The sequence below is a fragment of the Dendrobium catenatum genome, unplaced genomic scaffold, assembly GCF_001605985.2.
Source record: "Dendrobium catenatum unplaced genomic scaffold, ASM160598v2 fragScaff_scaffold_223, whole genome shotgun sequence".
In the NCBI taxonomy this organism is placed as follows: domain Eukaryota; kingdom Viridiplantae; phylum Streptophyta; class Magnoliopsida; order Asparagales; family Orchidaceae; genus Dendrobium; species Dendrobium catenatum.
Window position 1 is genome coordinate 34,004 of NW_021318685.1, and position 24,233 is coordinate 58,236.

Genomic DNA, 24,233 nt, shown 5'->3' on the forward strand with positions numbered 1-24,233 from the left:
AGTGCTATAAATAGAGTCAAGACAGCTCATGAGTCTACTCAAGCTTGGCTAATTATTGTGAGCCAATCTTGATTTGACTTGTTGGCTAGCGAAACAATTCATTTAAAAATATTAATATAAATATATTAAGTAAATGATGTTAAATATTTAAAACTATAAATATATTCCTTATTTCAAGTGATTTATTATTATTGTTCATCTACTATTTTATTTTTTATTATTTTATTATAATAAATATTTTAGTTAGAATCCTCATATTATCTCTCATAATATATAAGCCATTTCATGTGCCAATTCAGACTCATATAATTAAGCTTGAGCTTAACTCGAAATTCCATTAATTAGTTAAGTTTAAGCTCAAATGGGGGGTACCTAGACTACTCTCAACTTTCACAACCATAGATGTGTGATGCCTCATAATCTAATTTAGAAAAATTATTTTTTTATCTTTTAATAAATAACAACCATAGCTATCTAATATCATCCATCAGTAATAAATAATAAAATAGATTATACAATTCAAACCATCAATATACATAATTGTATTCATTCCCAAAAATTATATATGATACTTAATATCTACACAATCATATTATAATTATTCTATCCCGAGTATAAAAAAATAATTAAAAGAAATAGAACTTGAAGAATCCTAACCAGTCTCACACTCCTACTCCCTTGCCCTAATCTGAAATCATTTGACCACATATAATAAGCTTACAAAGCTCAGCAGGTCACCAAAACCTACAACTGAATTTCAAGCACGGTAAATGAGCAATATGCATGTCAATAGTCAAATCATAACACTAGCATTTATATGATCATTAAATCAGTGCAAAAGTAGTCAAATTCAAATGCGGTAGTAGTACAAATATTAAAACCCTATATTACTAAAGCCAATAAAATAGTAAAATAGTTTGACTGTCAAATCTTTAAAGCAATCGTCATACATGTAATATCAATTAATATAAAAATTGTATAAAGTATCAAATAAAAAACATCGATAAAGACTGTCGAAATCATGTCAATATAATAAAAATCATATAAGAGTGTATTCATGCTAACCATGTATTATATATCATATGCTCAATATATCACATGCATAATATATGTATAATGAATCAATAATATCAGTATATAAATTGGTAACAATAATAATTCAATGGCAGGATCAGTAGAATAATGTAATAACAATAAATTTATGTAGTAACAAAAATATTAATAATAATAAAAATAATGTCTCAAGAATATGCATTTCAGTAGTCACACCAAACAAGTAAGAAGTCCTAGCTATCATAGTGTTTTTTCAGTATTAATAAACTGTTAGCTAAGTAAATAGAGTCGCCACTATTTGTCTGCCGTCACAGTAATAATCTCTTTATAACTCCAAATCAATGTATCACATGAATTAGTAGAGGATAACACTAAACCACATTATTTAATGGAAAGCCAGTCAGCTCACCATCATGTACATGTCAATCAGTCTCCAACTAACGGGTCAACTGGTCTTTGCTTGTTTGTTTCACACATGCATATTATTATCACAATACTATAATAATAATAGCAACCAACTATTACTCAAGCACATATTCACATCCCTTTTCAATGCATTACAATAAATAATACATAATCAAACTTAATTAAGTAGATGTCAAAATATTATAACGGTAGACAACAAAGAATCCTATTATTTTCAAAAAATTAACAAATTATCAGAGATTATGTAAAATGATGTAAGACTTTTATTGTAATACACAAGTATTTTTAGAGGTCAAAATAAATTTTGGGGTGTACAACAATAGTTGTATTTTCAAAATCACATCATGAAAAATCTCAAAAAAATGCTCAAAACATTCATAATCTCGATCTCTATAATATAGAAAAAGTTATGCAGTGAAAGTTTTGCCAATACAAAGTTATTTATATTTTTTTTATAACAAAAAATACAAATTTGATTAGAAAAATACAAAAAATATAAAATATTTGAAATAAAAAATAAGGTAAATGTTTCTTACAGCTAGACGAGCAATTTTCATAACAGGCTTGACAAACAAAAATCACTCTGCGGCCTTCAAATCTGGATTTCCTTTTTTTTCTCTGTTACTTTACTCTTTCCATTCTCTGTTAACCGTTTGCTTAGGGAGAAAGAAAATGATTTAAAATGGTTTAATAATGCTTTTTGATATTTAATCTTTAGTATAAAATTAAAATAAATTATTTTTAGACTTAAAAAGTTATAAAAAAATATTCATAAAATAAATCAATTTATTTAAAAAATAATAGTGAAATTGATTTGCAAAACGAATACATGACGATCCCAAAATTCTCACTTGTACCGATATGTATCAATTTTATAAGAATTTTTACTGATGCCAAAATTTTTTTTAAAAAAATTATGTAAGTCAAATACTACTATTAAAATACTATGACGAGAAGACGGTTTAAGATTTGAAATTATAATGACTCCAAAAAAAATTAACGAAGTTAAAATATGGACTATTACAAGATGCCAATGGGAAGAAGATAAATTTAAAGTTATTAATGTAGTAGGTTTTTTGATATTTTATATAGCCGCAAATATTAGACATTTAAATTTATGAGGATTAAGTGAGTAAACCCAAATCGCCTGTTTTCGGCTTGTTTTCTTCTCCAGTTTTCTTCAGCTCGTCTCTCTCTAATCCATGCTCGAAACTGCTCCAATCCTCATGAAGATCCACTATTGAAGGCCGTATAGAATGCCGTCCAAGGACCGAGTAGCGTATTTCTATGACGGTAATTTCGTTTCGTCCTTCGGTTAGCGTTTTCTGTATCATTCTATTGAAGCAACAGCTGCCAATTTTCCCTTGAAAGAGTGATTAGTTTGCCCAAACGTTACGTCCTAGCTGGTGACCTACACAAGTTTATGGAATTGTTTTTCTTATTTTGTATTTATCTTTGTTGCTGTTGGTTTGGTCAGGGTAACTGGTTTGTTGGTGAAACCCTAATTAACCAAAAAGATTCGTTTCTCTTATGATCCAATTTGTTCGAATTTCATTTTTGATGATTTGACTTAATATCTACTGATATTTTACGTTTAGCTATGTTAATGATGGGTACATTGAAACCTAGTTTTAATTTGACGGAAAGAGCAAACCCTTCATATTTTATTGTTTATTAGGAGTTATTAGAAGAGGATATTCAACAAAGGTGGTGAGATATTCTGCCAAATTTTGTAATAAAGATTGTGAGAATACGATTGACTTTAGTAACTTAAATGAAAATAAAGATTTTTGTTTTTATCGATGTATTAGTAAAACCGAAATTAGAGATGCTTTAAAGAAAATGAAGTGTGGAAAAACTGTTGGACATGATGATATTCCAATAGAGGAGTGAAAATGCTAGGAGATGAAAGAATTTTTTCGCTTATCTCATCCACGAGATATAGAATCTTCACATTGAAATCATCACCACAATAAGCATCAATACATACATATTTGCATTCACGATTCCAATACAAAAGGGTACAACAACTACCAATTTCAAATGAGATCAGATGATAGTTTGGTGGAACTGATTCAACTACCCACTTCATTTCTCCTTCCTATTAGGAGCTATGAAATTAGTGTGATCACTCATATATTTTATGCTTCATTTATATAAGAGGAGTATAGAGCTTTTTTTGGGAGATCAAACAAGAAAATGAAAAGGATGAATTAAGAAATGTGAATTAATTTTTGATATTATTTTGAAGGCTAAAAAGATGTTAAATAAGTGGAGATGAGTGTGTAGATTCCTATTTTTAAGAATAAAAGTTATGCACAAGATTGTGCAAATTATGGAGTAATTACATTAACGTGTCATACTTTAAAACTATGGTAGAGAGTTATGGAGCATAGTTTGAGGCTTGATACTAATGTTTCTCAAAATCAATTTAGATTCATGCCTGGTAGGTCTCCTATAGAAGGTATGCATTTATTGAGAGGTTTGATGTCGAAGTATATAAAGAATAAAATGGATATACATATGATATTTATTGATTTAAGAAAGTATTTGATAAAGTTCCAAGAGAAGTGATAAAATGCTTATATTCAAGTCATTAAGGATATGTATGCAGGAGCTGCTACTTATGTTCAAACACAAGGTGGTTTGACCAAGTATTTTTCTATTTAAGCTAGATTACACCAAGGATCAACCTTAAGCCCCATATCTTTTTGCTTTAGTCATGGATGTTCTCACTAGACATTTGCAAGAGGTTGTACTGTAGTGTATGATTTTTGCTGATGATATTCTTCTTGTTGATGAGACCAGAGAGGGAATTAAAGGTAAACTTGAATTATGGAGGTCAACCTTAGAGTCTAATGACTTTCGTTTGAGTAGATCTAAAACTAAATATATATATATATATATATATATATATATATATATATATAGTATAATTTTAGCAATGATAGGTGTAGTGGGGGGATTATGACTTTGGGCGATCAATTCATTAATAAGAGTACACGTTTTAGATAACTTGGGTCAACTGTTCAGAGTGATATTGAAATAGATGGGGATACTATTAGTAGAATTCAAGCTGGTTGAAGTGGAGAAATGCATCGGGCTTGTTGTGTGATAGAAAAGTCACTCTCAGACTTAAGGGAAAATTCTATAAGATTGTGGTGAGATCTGCAATGCTTTATGGTGCATAATGTTGTCCATTGAAAGAGAAGCATAATAGTAAGTTAAGTGTTGTAGAGATGACTATGCTCAGGTGGATGAGTGACTTTCCTCTTAGAGATATTATATGAAATGAGCATATACGTGAAAAGGTTGGAGTAGTTCCAGTGGAAGATAAGATTAGAGAGAGTCACCTTAGATGGTTTGGTCACATAAAGCGGCGGTCTTCCGATGCCCCGATTAGGAAAGTATACTTATTAGATTTGACTTATGTTAAAAAAGGTAGAGATATATCTAAAAATACTTGGTTAGAAAATATTAAAAATGACATTTCTTTTTTAGATTTAAATGAGAATTTGACTCTTAATATGATACAATGGAGAAAAAAAGATTCATGTAATCGACCCCACATAGTGGGATAAAGGCTTGATGTTGTTGTGGTTGTATCAGAAGTTATTTTGTAACGACATTTGTTTTATTGGTTAGCTGAAGTTTTGTTGAACTCTTGCAGGAGAAATGGCTTGGTGCCTTATGACCAAGTTTCTATTACTTGTCAATGGCCTTGTCATAGCAAGTCGTAGTTATGCCATTAGTTGTGAGTTTACATGAGAAATTGATTAAATTATGTAATAGTTAGTTTATGGATTCAATTTAATAGTTCTTTCATTTTTGTGGGGCACATTCCATAATTATGCATGCTATGTGGATTACATACCATTGTAGACTTTTTTAAATTGATACTGTGGAGCAATGAAAATGAATTATTGTAAACAATTGTTTAATCGACAAAGTAGAAAAAATATAATGAGGGTTATTTTTGATTCCTTAAACCCATTTGTAGATTGTTCCTTGTAGTTTATATGGTTCTATAATATCTACTTTGACCTATAAAATAAAAATACTTCTTTGTTTTTACCTTTTTTAAAATGTAAACATTAAATTGGCCAATCATGTTAAAAAACAACTTTTGTAATGTTGACCCCTTCGTCAGAGCACGCGAAACCGAGTAAAATCGGTGGATTAAGTGACTCATGCGTTGGTGCAACTCATCACTTGAAGGGCTAAACGACCACCGATTGCCAAACGGATTGCACCGTTGCAATCAGGACGTCGAATTTGCCAAAGAGGGATCCTCTCGCAGTCAAATCGGACTAGATTGGTCAAAACGGACGACCGACACCCAAAATTGATGTGCGACGTTTCCCAAACGACGTCCTAGCACAAAACATACATAGCCATTGCATTCGGAGCTCCGCCAATACCCAAGAATGACCACGAATTAGTTCAAAGGAACTCGCTTAAGGAAATTAATGTAATCAAAAGATACAGGGAGCCTATATCTCCTGATCACAAAAGACACGACGGACTTCTAAGGACGAAAATGACAAAATAGGAGAGAAGAGACGAACAAACTCTTACATTTCAAATTAAACTAAACAAAAGAAAACTTTCAACAATACAAACGACTCAATAAAAAAAATGACGACACCCTAAAGTTGCTTCACTTAGAGAAGAAGGATACAGGTGGAGTGGCACTTGCGGAGAGACGAAAGAGATTAGAAGCCCGAGAAGAAAGGTTGGAAAGAGCCCGCAAGATTTCCGGAGGGGATGAGAAAGAAGGGTGGAAAGAGCCCGCAGGATTTCCAAGCAACCCACAGGTTAACAGATTTTTTTCCAAAAATCAAATATCATTCAACTTCAACTATTTCAAACAATACATAACCCCTCATATTTATAGGTATGAAAGGAGAATACAAAAGGACACATACATAAATTCTAACACATAAAATTAAGCATTAAAAAGCATAGGAATCTCCCCCTCATGCTCACGGTTTAACACCCAAACCAGGAACCAAGGAGACAGCCACGGGAGACGAAGGAACCGCACGGACCAAAGAGCCACGACCACGGGAAACGAAGGAACCGCACAGACCAAAGAGCCACGGTCACGGGAGAAGGAGTCCAACCGTGAGATCCCAAGAGGCAAACATAAAAAACTTAAAACCTTGGTGGAAACCAAGGGTCATACATAGGAATACTAAACACCACACTTGGGATTCCAAAAGTCCCATTGGAAACCCAAAAGACTATAACATAAAAAACCTAAAAACATTTAATTAAAAGACAATAAATGAACTAAAATGTTAGCTCATAATGAGCTAACCCTTAGTTCAATAAATGAACTAAAGTCCAGCTCATAAATGAACTAAAAGTTTAGCTCAAATATGATGAACTACTAGACTCAAGGGAAGCCAAAATTTGATTTATTTTGTGTTGACCCCCCCTTTGTCTACATCAGAAATCGACACGAGTTCTGAGGAAACGATGTGCAAATCGAGGAAATTGACATACGACATCGTCCAAAAAAAGTTCGATTGCAAAATGGTATTTGCCGTTGCGTTCGGAATGTCAACAATTGTCAAAATGGACTGTAATTTTGTCTCGCTGCGAAATTGACGCGCATTCTGAGGGGAAATGTGCGAATTTTGAGAAAATGCACGCAAATAAAAAAAATCTCCTACAATGTCTTATTAGCTATAAATGCTAGCTTGAGTGTCCTGAATTTCTATATGAATTATAAAAGGTGAATAAATATCAAAACTGGATATTTCAGTCTTTTAAATGGAGGAAATTAAATTTTATTTAACTAGATGTATGCATAAGAATACCAACAGGAATAATGGAGACTGCTCGTACGCATTTAAGCTGATGTTCAGTAACACCTAGGCCGTTGAAGGTGATGACACATATTGATAGTTGATTATATCACATGTGATCGAATTTTCAACAGGGCTGGTGATATTTATTTTATATCCATTATTGTGTACCATATATATGATGTCATATGAACAATTCCTTATCTTTTATATGTTTCTTAAAGTTTGCAGCTTTAAAATCTTCTTATAGAGATGAATATTGTGATGATCAGTTAGGATCATACTGATTTGCACTCCTCTTGCAGGGGATGTGGGCAATGTTTATTTTGGACCAAACCATCCAATGAAGCCACATCGTCTCTGTATGACACATCATCTTGTTCTCTCATATGAACTTCACAAGAAGATGGAAATATATGTTAGTTTCGAAGAAGCATAGTTTTTACTGTTTTTTTAATGTGGCTTGAATTATGGTATATATTTTATTTTATTTTATGCAGAGGCCACACAAGGCATATCCCGTCGAGCTTGCCCAGTTCCATACAGCAGATTATGTGGAGTTCTTGCATCGAATTACACCAGACACACAACATTTGTTTGCAAATGAATTGGCACAATGTATGAATTGGAAATACTCGAGGCTGATTTCTCCATATATAAACGAGTAACTTTAATTTTTAGAGCATATTTTTATTCGCCTTTGTGATGTGTTCATTTCATAGATTTTAATGTATATTGAATCTGGTTATTTTACCTAGAATTAACTGATTTTTTAAAATCATTATCTTTCTTGAGATTTAACAGAATATAGGTTAAGTTAGTTGAAATGATCAATGGCATTGCAAGAGTGGATTATTATTTCCTTGGAAGTAATGAAATATGTTCTTTTAAGGAAGAGTATCGAAACGAGTTGTTAACATTTTGGCCTTTAGATATCTTTTTCTTAATGACGAGAATCCTTTCTCATTCTTGTTCAAACGATTTGCATGTTTGTAGGTTTGTCTGTTATTATCAAAAACTTATGACTAACCGGTTGCCAAAAGTCAATTAGATCTTAAAAATTGATATAATAACCAATAATGCTTGGACATCGCATTGTTTTCAAAGTGTTATGAGCAATGCGATGCACAAGTCTTTTTTTTTTTCATGCATCAACACGCAAAGTGCATGACGAAGTGACACGCACACACGCGTGTATACAAGCATATATATATATATATATATACACACATATAATGGTTATTTATTAGTTAATAAAACTTCAAGCTGCGGTTTAAAATTGCGCAATGTGAGGCTCGCCTTGAGGCCCGCCTTTGCGCAATTCCAGTAAAAAACGCATCGATACTTACACATCGAGTTTTTTTTTATGAGGCTTGCGCCTCAACTTAGTTGAGGTACGCCTTGCCTCACTGGCATGAGGCTTACGCCTCACGCTATATATATTAAAACTTACATAAATCTTGAAGTAAATGCCCGACATTGGACTCTATAGGAGAGGAGGAAGGGGAGAGAGCAGTTCATCATAATGATGATTCAAATGAAGAATCCCTTAGTGATGACAGTGTTGATGACTTATTAGTTCTTATGTGATATGTCATTGATATTTATTTTTAGAAATTTGAATTATATGTTAATGAAAAGAATATTTGGATTTGGGAAAGATAGAATTTTGAGTTGAATTATATTTCATGTTGTCTTATTATTGAGATATTTTGATTTCACTTCATATCTTATGATTTTTTATATTTTATATTATTCACTCATTAGTATATAAAAAATTTATCATTTTATGTTTACGCAATCTTTTGATTTTGAGGCTTACGCCTCGCCTCAATACCCGAATACGCAATTTTAAACATTGGACTGTTCAAGCACATCACGTAATAATACTGATTAATATAATGATATTCAATAATAATTTTTTCCTATGTTTTGAAAGCAAAAAAACTCAAAAATAAATTATTAAGTGATGAAAAAAGATTTAAAAATCAAGAATACTCATAAGATTAAAGGATTAAGATGCAAATGAGACGTCGACTTATAGAGGATGCATAAAGAAGAATTCTCAGAAGAGGCTTATGAGCAGAAAGGCGAGGATTAGTAGAAGTATATAAGAAAACTAGCGAGCGAGCTAAGAAGAATCATTGATTAATTCCTTGTGCACATGCTTAATTGAATGAATTAATTCTAATTAAAATAGGTCCATGCTTGGTTAGCTTACTAAGGCAACAATGAGGTAGTTTTGTGAAGTTACACTCTTTCCTACACTGATGTGGCTGGCCCCTTGCTCCCTCCTTTTCCCTCCTTTGTGCATGATGTAATGTTGTAACTATTTAAGCATGATGGAATGAAGAAGAAATCATTGTGTTTGCAAGATTTTGGGTTCCATCTAAATGGAGGATTGGCGGCAAACCCTCACTTGAAGATGTTTGTTTATCTCTTCAATCTTGCTACTTTGATGAGCAGCAAGTTTTTTGTAACTTTATTTATTTTACTATATAACTCTTCTATAATCATCGTATCACCATCTCATAATCATTTCCTAGCATTCTTCCCACAAAGCCTCACCTAAAAAGCTACTTGAAGCTGTCGGACTAACTTAGATTGAATCTAACCTTGTTGGATTCTATCCCTAATTTGATCCATCAAAAATCATTGGAATTTAATGCAAATATCCATAATTGTTCTTAAGACACTCCCCTTCTATCTCCAAGCATTTTCAAGTCTTTGAAAGCCCACCAATTGAAGCCCTAAAAGCCTAAAGTTCACTTGTTAGTTTAAAGCAAAAAATTCCCGCACCCTTAATCACTTTATAATTTTATAGAATTTGAACGCGACTCCATTCTAACCCTTCATAAGGCCTACGCATCATCCCTAATATATTTTGGAAGCCTTCCAAGGCTATAATAGCAGCTTATTAAGGGCTAACACCATAGTTTATCTACACTTTAACCATTTCCTGTTTTAGTAGGCTTCTTTTAACCGTTTAAGACCATACGATGCACCTAGAGTCAATGGATTGAAGATTATATTTATCTTGTCCTTCCACAAGTTAAAAGCCATTCCATCCAATAGAAGAGGGTATAATATATTTTTTTGGAATGATATTCCAACTAATTGTTGTGCCATGGATCTTTCTTATGAGTGTTAATAATAGCAATGAAAATCTTATTGTGATACCAATGTATAGGAATTTAAGCAAAACCCTGGAGGGGAGAGGGGGGGGGGTGAATTTGGTTAAAGCTCTTTAATATTTAATCCATTCAAATAAGAAATAAAGTATTTACAAAATAAAAATAAAATAAAGGAAGGCATAGAAATATAAAGTGTGGTAAATGAAATTCATGTCATAGATTCTGTAGTATTTTGACCCAAACTCGATTTACAAGCACTTTCTGATGTAGAACAGGAAGGGAAAGAGGGGTTGGTTAATTAATTTCCCTAAGGGGATGTCCAATTGGGGAATTAATTAATTAAGGAGGGAGAGAGAGGGAGAGGCCAAAGAGAGAGGGGAAGGGAGTGGTCCATATTCAATGAATGTGGAAATTCAATTCCCAATCAATTTCAGATTTAATCACTTTTGATTAAGGGAAGACCTCCAAAATTAAATTAAATGATTTAGGAAAGAATTTGAAATTTCAAATTCGTTTGAATTTGAAATTCAAAATTGACCAAAATTAAAACCACTTAATTTAGGAAATAATTCAAACTCAAATAGGATTTGAATGCTGAATTTTGAATTGAGATTTTAATGGGAGGAATTAATGTGTGTTAATTGGATTGGAGAGAGAGGGGGGGCCGGCCATGCAAGAGGGAATTTAATTGGAGATTTGAAACCTTTCCAATCATAGAATATTAATTAAGGAAAGAAATTTAGAGAGGAATATCTAATTAATTTCAGATTTAAAAGGATTGAAAAGTTTTCAAATGAGATCAATTTTATTTTAGGAAAGGATTCAAATTCAAAATCCTTCCTAATTAAAGATTATCCAAATTAGGGGGGGGGGGTGTGCAAATGAGGGGGGGGGGGGGCAATTAATGCTGCTTTGATTGGAGTAATTGATTTATTCTTTTAATTAGAATCTTAAATTAGGAAATGGATTAAAGACCTTTCAAAATTTAAAATTCAAAATTAAGAGATAAGAGGGAGTTGTGTAATTAATTCAAATTAACGAGGGAAATTCAAATCTCAAATTAATTTGAAATTCCCAAATTGCTTTGAATCAAATTAGGAAAATAATAAGAAGATGATTGGAAAGTGGCACCTTGGAGAATTGGTGGGGTGACCGGTGGCAAGGCTAGGGTGCTTGGCCGGCGGGTATGGAAAGGGGAAGGAGATTGAAGGTAGAAAGTCGGCGGCTAGGGGAAGATTTAGCCAGCGGTTAAAGGAGAAGAAGGTGAGGGATTAGAGAAAGAAAATAAACCGCGAGTCTTGGACTCTTCCAAAGATGACGGGTATTGCATTGTCCTTCACCAAGGGACTTTAACAACGAGATTGGACACATCCTGCGGTTGGTGGGTATTTCATTGCCCTCACATAGGGACTTCCACTCTCCTAAGAACTCCCATCGCTCTCAAGAATAAAGTGTAGAAACAATTTTTTTATTAATTCGTCATTCCTCTAATACAAGAGCAAGAGCCTCTATATATAGGTCTTAAAAGAAACTAAAAGACAACTTTGTCTCTTGGGCTTACATAAAACAAAACCCTTAAGTAAGGGTAAAAATGGAAAATACATAATTAAATAAAAAATACTATTAATAAACTAAGATAAAATGGAGGGATCTAAGTCGTCGATCTTTGCTTGGTTCTATTACATCACTCTCCTCCATGGCATTAATAGAGAAGATGTTTACAGAACCCTCATTCAAATGGGCAGAGATTGCCATTCCTTTTTTTAGCCTAAGGAGAAGTTCCCTTGGCATCAAACAAGCTGAGCATTAGTTGAGCTCTTTAGTGTGTTGAATCTTTCAATTGTTTTGAGCTCTTCTTTCAAGTTATCCTAGATGTATTCATCAAGCTTCAATGGTTGTAAGCATCTTATATATCCTATGAAGAACACTTAGCAAATGCATGTTCCTTATCATGAAAATATAATAGAGACCTTTCAAGGGCTCATGTGGTTGACAGTTTTTGCTTGTTAGGCTAGAAGAGTAGATTGATATTTGATATAAATAAAGTTACATGTGTTTGTTAGGATCAGAATAAAATGAAGATTTATATGAGCCCGTCTTATTTAATTGGGCTTCCAATAGCTGGAGCGCTAATGTAAGCTCAAGGTTAATTCCATTACAATTGGAAAAAGATCCTATTAAAGTAGTGTTGATGCTGGATGCTTATCTTCTTAAACTAATGTGGGATTGGTGGCTTTCTATTGATTTTTTATCTTATGCAATTGTTCATAGATTAAATGCATGGATGTTTTTCATTTAGTATAAATTGTGTTATTTTAGTCTATATATTCTTTCTCTAGATCCATATTAAAGACATTACTGAAAATCATTTTCACAGATAATCTTGGCGAGGATTGCCCTGTATTTGAGAACTTGTTTGAGTTCTGTCAAATATATGCTGGTGGCACGATAGGTCAACTCCTTAAATGAACTAACATTACCTTGCTTTATATATTTCTAACCCACATACAAACCTTGTAGATGCTGCACGAAGATTGAACAATCAACTCTGTGACATAGCTATCAATTGGGCTGGTGGATTACATCATGCAAAAAAATGCGAGGCATCAGGATTTTGTTATATAAATGACCTGGTTTTGGGAATCTTAGAGCTTCTGAAATACCATGCCCGTGTTTTATACATCGACATAGATATTCATCATGGTGATGGAGTTGAAGAGGCTTTCTACTTTACAGATAGGTATTCTTGTTTTCTATTTTGTTATTTATGCATTGAACTTGAGCTTGCGTAGTTTAAGCAACTAAAATTTGAAGCATCTTTTTTGAAAAAAGAGAAAGACAAATCTGTATGGTATTTGATTGAGCAGAGTTTGATGTTCTATGATGAGCGCTAACATTCGGTAGTATTACAGGGTGATGACTGTTAGCTTCCACAAGTATGGAGATTTGTTCTTTCCGGGCACCGGTGATGTCAAGGTATCTTTATTTTCTTTGTTGACTTTAATATTGATTGAGATAAATATCGAAGAGCAAATCTGTTATCATGCATGAGATGAATTTTGAGCCATCAGTATCATTATCAATTTGTTGGTTTTACTTAATATATAACCCTTATTCAAAACTAAGAGATTGCGGGGATCTATCTCATGTAAACTTTGGATGAAAGTTGTATGGAAAAACTAAGCTCTTTGGTTGGTTGAGATAAGAATGTATGGGCCAGACTTTTTAAGTGAGCTAGATTAAGAAGAGTAGAGATTCATGTTTACTTGGCTATCCCTGCAATAGGGTTTCTGTCTATTATATTGTTGATTAATAAAAATTTTATAATAACTAAAAAAGAATCTCTTCACGCTCCATCCGACCCCACTCGAGTGGTTGATTTTCAAGAGATGCATTGCTTTGCTAGGGTAACTTCCTTCTGGCAATTGGTCAATAAAAGGGAAAAAGAAACTGAAAAAAAAGAACTCAATCTCTTTGTTTGCATTTTCTCAAATCCTTTTTCTTATCTTTTGATTCAGTCTCCATACACCGGACCAAACGCTGGCCCTGCCTCTTGCCTCTTGCCTCCGGCTTTCTCTTCCAAACGCTCTAATTGCACCCATTCGACCGAACCTGCACGAGTGCCCGTGCCCAGCCAACGTCACTTCAACGCCTCTGCCTGTGAACAACCTCACACACGAATGGTCTCCTCGTGCGATCAAGCCTTTTGTTTTCTTTGCTTGTCTGATACCTCAACCCACACCAAATTCCCACTGGCTTGCGCAAACTATATTTCTTGATATAGCCAGAGCCTGCTTGCACATAAGCCATTCAGTTTTTCTCCTCTCCCACGTGCAAGAGTCAAATTGTGAATACTTGTTCACTTCCAATTTCATGCCCACGTCTGATTACGTGCCTGTCTCCATACACTAAGTGTTATCAGCAACACTAAGGGGCTGTTTGGTTGCCTGAAAAAAAAAATGCAGTGTAAAGTAAATGCAATGTATTATGAATACTTTGAGACTGTTTGGTTGTTTGTAAAATAAACGCAGGAGAATTGTTTTCCTTGTTTGGTTAGGTAGAACCAGAGTAAAGTAAAAACGGTTTTTTTATAATAATTTATTTTTACACCTCTAATTTGAGCTTGAGCTTAATTAATTAATTATGATGACAAGGACTTCATTTGGGACGACTTTCTTATTGCTTTTTAAAACAATTTTTTAATTTAAAATTTTTAATTTTTACATTTACACAGAAAAATGGCTTTAAGAAGCAATAAAAAAATCAATAATTTACTAGCAATCTCCATAAAATTTGTGCCAAAATATTTACTAGCAATCTCTATAAAATTTGTGCCAAAATATCACCCATACATTTATAACAATTATATATTACTAATGAAATAAAATAAAATATAGCACTAATTGTGAAGTTGAGTCAATCAAAAATATCATCTATTAATCAATAGTTGACAGCAAATCCGAACTTGCCTTTTCTGCAAGTCCGTCTATGAATAACGCCCCTCCCCCCCCAAGCGCAAATTCGTCCGAAGCTTCATCATCTTTATCTATTTATATTCACAAAACCCTAACAACGATTGCCATCAAATAAATCACAGCTTTGATCTGCACATTTCATGCATTTTCAAATTTGAGGACGATGGAGACGGAGCGGGGAAGAACGCGGAACTCTCCCATCTTCTATTATTCCCGCAGATCCTAAAACCATCTCCGGTAAACCTTCCTACACCGACGCGATTGGGTCCTGCCGGCAATTCTTTCTTTCCGTGCGCGCAATCGCGGCGTCGGAGCCGCCGTGGGTCGTTCCCTCGCCGGCAAGGCGTACTGCTTCTCATGGAGGCATCGACCTCGTGTACAGCGGCCTTAATTCCTCCCTCAAAGGCCGCATCCCCATTTCCCTCCGCCTTGTCCTGCTGCAGAAGAAGAGCCTTGCCCGACGCCGGCGACCGGAGGACCCTTCAGCTCTCGATCCAATCAGCTGCGCCGTTTGGCTTTTCCTCCGAGTCTTCTCCACATCGCCCAAAATCCTCTCCACAATCCTCGGTTTGACTGCCAGCTTCGTCGCGCGATCGGTGGAGAAATCTGTTGTGGAGACGATTTCGTCAGCGTTTGATTTACCGATGGGGACGGCGACTCCAACGTCGGAGGTGGCTGGGCAGTGGGTAGATTCCGGTGGACCCGTGGCGGCCGATGTTGTCGGTGAGTCATTGGAGATTGGGGATTATTGGAGTCGGGCCACAGTCGAGCGAGTAAGCGCCGTGGAAAAGGGACAGAGATCGTCAAGGAAGCGACGATGACGGTGGCGTAGCGGAAAGCCTCGCGCGAAGAATTTCAAACCCGCTCATTTTGAGCGGCTTTGGAAGTCGCAGGATCCCCCTCCCATAATACACGCCTAATACTTCAGAGGATTTCTTTTTGTTATACTCAAAATTAACCAAACAACCGAATTTAGTAAATACATGTATTTGTTTTACTTTACCCTCCTAATTCAGGCAACCAAACAGCCCCTAAGTGCCATTAATAATTACAACTCTCCACTCGACCAAGTAACACGAGCAGATAAATCTCTATTTAAATAATTATCTTATAAAAATTGAATAAAGTAACATATATTGACCAAATTTTCAAGATCCACGTCATCGATCTCTGATCTAGGCTGATGAATTTCAAAATTCAAAGGCCCGAGCCAAAATTTTTAATCCGGGCGGATGATTTTAAATTCGAAAAACCGCTCTATGATTTTTAATCCGAGCGGATGGTTTTAAATTCTAAAGACCTCGCGCTGTCGATCTTTGATTGTGGCGGGAAGAAACTACGACAAATGCTGTGTCAATTTCCCCCGGTGGGGAGGGGAGGCCAGAAGGCTACTGAAATAGCTTCAGGAATTTATCATATTGTAAAGTGACTCAATTTGAACATTAATCGATTAATTCAATTGATTAATGAATAAAAGAATATTAAAATTGCTTTAAATATTAATTAATTAATTCAATTTATTTGTATCTAAATTGAGTTTAATGAATCGATTAAAATTAATTAATTTAGATTAATTAATTATGAATGATTACTTAATTCTTAATTGGAATTAATTAATTAAATTCAATTAATTGATTAAAGTTAATTAATTAAGATTAATCATTAAACTGAAATTAATTAACCAAAATTAATCAATTAATTAGAATTAGTTAATTAAAATTAATTAAAATTAATTTATTAAATTTAGTTAATTAATTGAAATGAATCAAAATTAACTAATTAATTAAAATTAATCAATAGAAACAAATTGATTAATTTATATTTAATTAAAAATAATTGATTAGTCAAAATTAATTAATCAATTGGAATTAATTGGTTAATTTTAAATACGAGAGTATTTCAAATTTGAGAGTATTTTAAATCCTAGAGCATTTTAAATTCAAGTCTCAAGATTTTTAAAATTCAACAGCATTGAAATTTAAATAGATTAATTGTTAATCAATTAATTAAGAAAATTATGAAATGAAATGCAATAAAAAATTATATGTTTTTACTAATTAACATACACAATTCACACAAACTGTTCTCTAAACTCTCCAAAACTCTAAAAAAAAAAAAAAACTCTCCAAACCCTCCAACTTGCAACACACCCTACAAGCTCTCAAACTCTCCCGTGCAAACTACAAAACAACATGAGCTCCTCCAAACAAGCAAATGTAATTCATTAGCATTGAAATTTAAATGCTAAAGTAAGAAAAAAAAACAAGTGCCATGCTAAGCTACTAACAAAGTAGAACATGCTATTGGTACTAGTATAGTCCACACTCCACGACACTGAAAAGAAGAAGAGTAAAGTACTGTAACATAAGCACTAGTGTCACACAATAATAATTGCTGGCTAGTAAGTATCGAGCTAGTAAATAACTGAAAATCACAGTCTAGTGTTAAGCTAGTAAACAACTGCTGTCAACTCAAACAAACCATAATTAAATCCTTGGGCATCTTAGTCTAAAGGATTAGGTTGTAAGACCCTCTTTCATGCATCTTCCAAAAGAAGTTCTAAGAACTGTTACTTGAGCAAAAATCCTTTCAATTAAATTTGAACCTTTGGGCAGCCTTGCCTATAGGGCTAGGTTGTAAGACCCATCATTGGGCTACTTTCAAAGGGAAGCAGTAAGACTCGCGCTATCCAAATAACTAGAAAACTTTTACTAGAAGTCGTGAGACCTATTTTTTGAGAAATTTCTAAATGAAATATCAAACCCTCAAACAAAAACCAACGGACATATTAATCTAAATGATTAGGTTATAAGATTCACTTTTAGGTAACTTTCAAAAGGAAGTTGTAAGACCTACCTAAATAATAAAACTCTCGGACAGCCTTGTTGTAGAGCTAGGTTGTACTCACTTTTAGGCAACTTTCAAAAGGAAGTTGTAAGACCTACCCAAATAATTAAACCCTCGGGCATCTTAGTTTATGAGGCTAAGTTGTAAGATCCACTTTACAAGCTATTTTCAATGAGAGCCGTAAGTTTCGACCCAAATTCAAACACCCGGACTACTTCTAAGAGAAGCCGTAAGACTCACTTCAATTCTAAGTTTCGAGTAATTTCCAACCAAAACCAACTATTGGGTATTCTAATAGATGTAAACTCCAAAAATCCAATAAAAATTAAAACACACATCTAATCACCTTTGTTTACACGGGATCCCTTAGAGAAGACAACCCATGGTTACTAATCAGATTCCCTGGATACTACAATCAATGATTAAAAGTGTTGGTAGACTGAAATCTACGGTATATCCGGGATGACAGAACCATGAGATCTTGATTAGATTTACCTCCATTATCCCCACAATTGAGATTAAAATTACCTAAAATTTATTCATCCTTAATCGAGAGTTCTCTCTTATGTGTTAAGAGGGGTAATTAACTATGAATGCTTGCGCTCATGGAAAGTAAGGACCAAGATCTAATTAAACCCTAATATTATCCTTAGGGGAAATCTGATTAATTACAATCTGGCTTGAGAGAAATGAAATCCTATAGCTGCAAAGCGGGATTCATGCCGACGAACCATTTTTCTTGAGCCAACATATATTGAATAGAAGAGAATGAATTTGGGAGGACAAGGACTTCATCAAGTATGATTATGAAGGAAACTGATGAAGTTAGGTTTAGGTCTTGATGAATCACCTCCCCTATATTTCAGTGGTTGATAGGGAAAGATGGGAGGTTCGACAAAATTGAGAGGGAGAGAGAGGGCGGGATTGTGAGTGAGAATAAGATGTAGTAATAGATTCTCATTTTTTGAAAAAAAAAAAAATGCTGAAGGCTTTAATAAACATCATATTTATAATAGTAAGAGAGTAATGGCTTAGTGACGAACTAGAATAAAAATTGACTTCATATTCAAAATTATTATAGTTTCTTAGCCACTTAATCCACAAAACCAGTAGGGAGATAACAAATCATAATTTCCCTTTGAAGAGGAAGAGAGAAAGCAATGGAAGGCTATCTTTCTTCTTTTGATGAGGGGTGGGTGGTTACACCTTAAAGTTCTTTTGTATTGCTTGTTGACGTGGCACTTCATTTGGCATATCGCACCTTTAGTGTGGTACTCATTGTTGGTGTGACCTTCTTGGTACTTCAATTGAAGTGCCATCCATATAACCTTTTCATATGGCTCAATGAAGGTCCATGGAAGCTTAAACATTTGTTTGGTTTGTTTGAATTACTTGAATTATTGATCATATTAGCTTAGCTAAGAATAGACAGCTTTCATGGAATGACATTAGTTAATGTGGTCAATTTGGATGAAGAGCTTTCAGGATAATGGATTTCCTCTTTAGTCATTTTGCTTATAAAGAAAAATTGAAATTATGGGAGAATCTTAACTCCAACCATGCCTTGGTGTTCTAAGCTGATATATTTTGGTCTTCTGCTCTTTGGTGGAAGACTTGAAACCTGCAAGAAAAGTTTTGCTATAAACAATTGATGGTTGGATTTCTTGCTTGCTTCTTAGGAGGGCTTCTTTCTTTTGATTGAACCATCCTCTTTAGATTGTTTGCACCTATGCAATTGGTGTTGTTCTTGATTACTGTGTCGGCAATAATGAGCTTTTGCTTGCTTTCCTGGGTAATGTTGAGATGTAGTTGCTTGTTTAAATTAGTGAAATTAAAAGTACGCTTCGTGCTTTGAAGCAAAGCGATGCGATGTATTGACCATGCACATCGCTTGCCTAACAAAACACTCGCTGGCAACAAAGTATGCACATCGTGCTGCTTTGCCACATTGCATCATGTTACTCACTCAGCTCTAGTTCATATTTCATGATCTAGTTTAACATTTACTGTAGTAATTAGGGAACGATTTTTATTTCTTCTCACTAGTTCTTGTAGTTATTGAGTTATGTGTTGGTTTTCTATTCTGTCTTGTTAGAGCTAGCCACTTCTTGTTGTTTTTTCTCTTCTCACTCTCTTGCCCATTGGTTTTTTATATGCTTCTCATTGGTTTTTGATGTTGATGCTAGTAGCTTCTTTCTTACAAAGTTCTTATGGAGAATGCTTCTCGATGTATCCTCACCTTCAAAATTTCTTTTTCTTCATGTTGCCTCTTGCCTCTCCGATATTATTTGAGCTTAATAGCTTATCAATCTCATGAGTATTTTAAAACTTTGATTATTCTTTCATTAATACATTTATTATATCTTTTGTTGGAATCCATCAACATGAAATGAGAAAATTCGAACTGTTAGGTATAACAGAAAGGACCAAATTCTGAAATGGAAACTTTAGCCAACTTTGGTATGGAAGGTGTATTGGGAAACTCTTGTTGCAAATTTGATTGTATATATTCTAAGTAGAAGGGTTATATATGATTTTCAGTTTATGGTATATAGCAACAAATATTTTTTCTATTTTGATATATTATTTTTCTTGTTTTCTTCATAGGTTAGTCCATATAGTACCTTGCATCCATAGCTTTGAATGAATAAGAAGAATTACTTCATACTCTTATATTCTCTGCATGATATCAGAGCTTAGGCTTTTCGACTGCTTCATGTATCTTCGGCTCTGAGCCTTCATCATTAATTACATTTACATGAGCCTTAGCAGTCTCATTGTTAATCTTTGCTCGTTGATCCTCTCATGTTGTCGACCTTTCATCATCGATTCTTGCTCTTAGCCTTCTTCACTACTGCTCATTAGCTCTTGCAACTTATCTTAGATGTCCATTGTTGCTGATTTCCTCTACAAGGTCAACCTTATTTGATTCTAGTCGTTGCCTTGAAGATGCAATCCTTTCAACAACCTTCATTGTTGTTGTCCTTCAACAATTCTTCTAGTAGTTGCATCGTCAATTCTTGCTCTTGGCTTTCATCATCTTTTTTCATTGTCTCTTGTGACTTATCTGTGAAGTCAGTCGTTATTGATCTTCTTCATGATGCTGGCCTTATTTGATTTCAATGTTGCCCTCTAGTCACAATCATTCTAACAACCTTCATTATTGTTGTTCTTCCAGCAACTGCCTTACAATCTCTTGCCATTATCTTGTTATGCCGGTCCAGCTTGGACCGGCTCTACCTGGACCGGCCCAGCCGGTCCAGTGCTATTCGCAACGGACGCAGAGGAGCCGCGCGGAAGAGAGAGGGAGCCAGGGAGTGGGGTCCACTTGCAATTCAAACATGGGTTAAGTGTTTTTGGAGGGAGAAGGAAGGGTAGAGTAGTCCTTTTGCTTTTAATTTGAATTAGATTGTATTAATAGGGAGTTATGAGGGGATTAGGGGGGATCTTGATTTGGAATGAGTTTTGTCTTCTAGGTTTTCTTGCTTGGGCTCTTGGCGTTGCCGGAGATCGTTGGAGAGTTTTTCCTTCCTCTCGAATTGAAGGAAAGTTGTATCTTGCAAGTGCTTTTCATCCTTTATTGAAATAAAAGCGTTTGCATCGTTTTTCTACGTTTCTCCCTACGTTTTCTCTCAGTTTTTTCACTGTTTGAGCTGTGTTCTTGCTGCGGACAGCAGTTTACTTGGCTTAGGTATTTGATTTGGGTTAGGTTTACTTGTGCAAACGAGTATTTCCTATCATATCTCTCCAACGGTCAACATTTCTTTTCTTCGTTAGTATAGTCTCTATGTTTTGAAGTGACGACCTCTTTTCTATCGCCAAATGCCACAACTACGGCTATTCTATCATCGTTGTAACATTAAAACCCATCATCCAATAAAGTGAAGTCAACTCGCACTAAGGGAAGGGAGATTTGCAGAATGTATAGGTTGAATGAAAAAAAAAAAAGGCCTCAAATGGTCATAATTAATCAATATATATCTAAAAAGAAAAGAGAAACTTAACCCTCTTCTAGGGACAAGACTAAGAAGTGGTGATGTAATGTTTCAAGCTTGCGATGTTGCTAAGACGATTCATGTCATTGTTATGGGCATGATGTATCTCCCAGTCATTGATACTTGCATGTTCCTAACTAAAAAAACTAAAGAGATCTAGGACTCTAGTTGTTACACATGCTCAATGCTCGTGATGCATCATACAACTACATCTACAACAACAACAACAACAACATCAAGCCTTTATCCCACTACAAGGGGTCGGCTACATATATTCTTTTCTCCATTGTGTCATATTAAAAGTCAAATTCTCGTTTAAATCTAATAAAGAAAAATCATTTATAATATTTTCTAACCAAGTCTTTTTAGGTCTACCTCTACATTTCTTAACAAAAGTCAAATCTAATACCTCTACTGTCCTTACCGGGTCATCGGAAGGCCGCCGTTTTATGTGACCAAACCATCTAAGGCAACTCTCTCTATTCTTATCTTCTACTGGTGCTACTCCAACATTTTCACGTATATGCTCATTTCGTATCCTATCTCTAAGGGTAAAGCCACTCATCCACCTAAGCTGCTGAGCATCCTCATCTCTGCCACACTTAACTTTGTATTATGCTTCTTTTAATGGCCAACATTCGGCACCATAAAGCATTGCAGGTCTCACCACCTTCTTATAAAATTTTCCCTTAATTTGAGGGGTTGCTTTTTATCGCACAACAAGCCCGATGCATTCCTCCACATCAACCATCCAACTTGAATTCTACTGATAATATCCTCATCTATTTCACCATTACTCTGAACAATAGATCCAAGATATCTAAAACATGTACTATTATTAATGACTTGATCGCCCAAAGTCACAATCCGCTCACTAGGTCTATTAATACTAATATTACACTCCATATATTCCCTTTTAGATCTACTCAAGCGAAAACTTTTAGAATCTAATGTTGACCTCCATAATTCAAGTTTACTTTCAACTCCCTCTCTAGTCTTATTAACAAGAAGAATATCATCAGCAAAAAGCATACACTAGAATACAACCTCTTGCAAATGTCTAATGAGAACATCCATGACTAAAGCAAAAAGATATGGGGCTTAAGGCTGATCCTTGATGTAATCTAGCTGAAATAGGAAAATACTTTGTCAAACAAGTTTATAACAGTATCTAGATTATTGTTAAAGTATTTGAAATAAAGTGCCCAAAAGATGCTGCCATCTTGAAGAACTTCATTGAATGGGACAAGGCATATGAATTCCTTTTTGGACTTAATCTTAAATTTGATCAGATCAGACTTCATATTCTTTGAAGGGAGGAAAAACCTTCACTAGATGAGATGATATCTCTTATCAGTGAAAAGAAAGTCAAAGGGGTATTATGCTTGTGCCACGGACTCTATAAGGTTCAAGCTTGAACATTCTAATTGAACATAAGAGAGTGGAAAGGCATATATGTCTATATTATTGGGAAAATTCAACAAAAAGGACAACTTATGGTGCACCTATTGCAAGAAATCAAGACATACTAAGGATAATAGCGGGAAACTAAATGGACAACCACCATGCTGAAAATGGGAAAATCAGGAGGCCAATAAAGTGTTTAATCTCAAGTCATTTGACAAAGCAAAGTGGCCAAAATGAAGGGTATGAAAAAGAAGGAATCAACAATGAAGAGATTGAAAACCTCTGAGGCATGATCTGATCCCTTGAGAAAAAAACCTTGTAATGTATGCTCACTTGCACTCTCATGTAAGTATCCATTACTTTTTGGATTATATGTTTCAAAAAAGTGTTTGAACTGCACTTAGGTGATTGACATGACTTACACCTCTCAATATTTCAGCTCTTATACTTAATCCTATAATAGTAAGAAAATTATCCTTGCAAATAATTCTCTCGCTACAGTTGTAGAGCTCTAAGATATCCATGCCACACATTCTCAAACTCTTAAAAATGTCCTTTGTGCATTATTAACAAACTTTGTTTCAATTCATAAGTTCACAAAAAGCTAAAATGTATTTAAAACTTTTATCCTTGTTGTATGTTGCATGACCAAGACTCGAGGGAAAAAATTGGACTTGCTAAGAAAAGGGATGACTTGTACTATCTTGGAACTTTGAGTACTTAAAATAAAGTAATGAGTTATATAACCTTATCTTTTTTAGTTCTTCAAATAAAGATGCCATTTAGATTCATGCCTTTCATTTTGGTTATCCACTTATCCCTCTATTAACATCTAATATGATGTCACTTCAAACTATAATATTTTCTTTATTTATGGATGAATCTTTTGAACACAAGCATATTAAAATGGTTATAAAAGATGAAAAGCATATATTTTTTCATGGTGTCTATTGGCATATTCTATTAGGCAATCACTCCCTTTGGTTTGAAAAATATTTGAGTTACATATTGATGAGCTATGACATTTATCTTTGATGCCTAATTCATTAAAAAGTTGAATGTTATATTGATGATATTATC

At 34.3% G+C, this 24,233-nt stretch overlaps 1 protein-coding gene across 1 annotated transcript in view; it reads left to right on the top strand.

Annotated features, from left to right (window-relative positions):
- Window positions 1–2,590: 2,590 nt before the first annotated feature.
- LOC110103040 (histone deacetylase 9) overlaps window positions 2,591–24,233 on the top strand; it is a 34,401-nt gene continuing 12,758 nt past the window's right edge. The window contains exons 1-6 of the mRNA XM_028693057.1: window positions 2,591–2,772; window positions 7,601–7,713; window positions 7,796–7,913; window positions 12,807–12,881; window positions 12,950–13,169; window positions 13,342–13,405. Coding sequence (XP_028548890.1) covers window positions 2,736–2,772; window positions 7,601–7,713; window positions 7,796–7,913; window positions 12,807–12,881; window positions 12,950–13,169; window positions 13,342–13,405 — 627 coding nt within the window. The 5' untranslated portion in view covers window positions 2,591–2,735. The remainder of the gene's footprint in view (window positions 2,773–7,600; window positions 7,714–7,795; window positions 7,914–12,806; window positions 12,882–12,949; window positions 13,170–13,341; window positions 13,406–24,233) is intronic.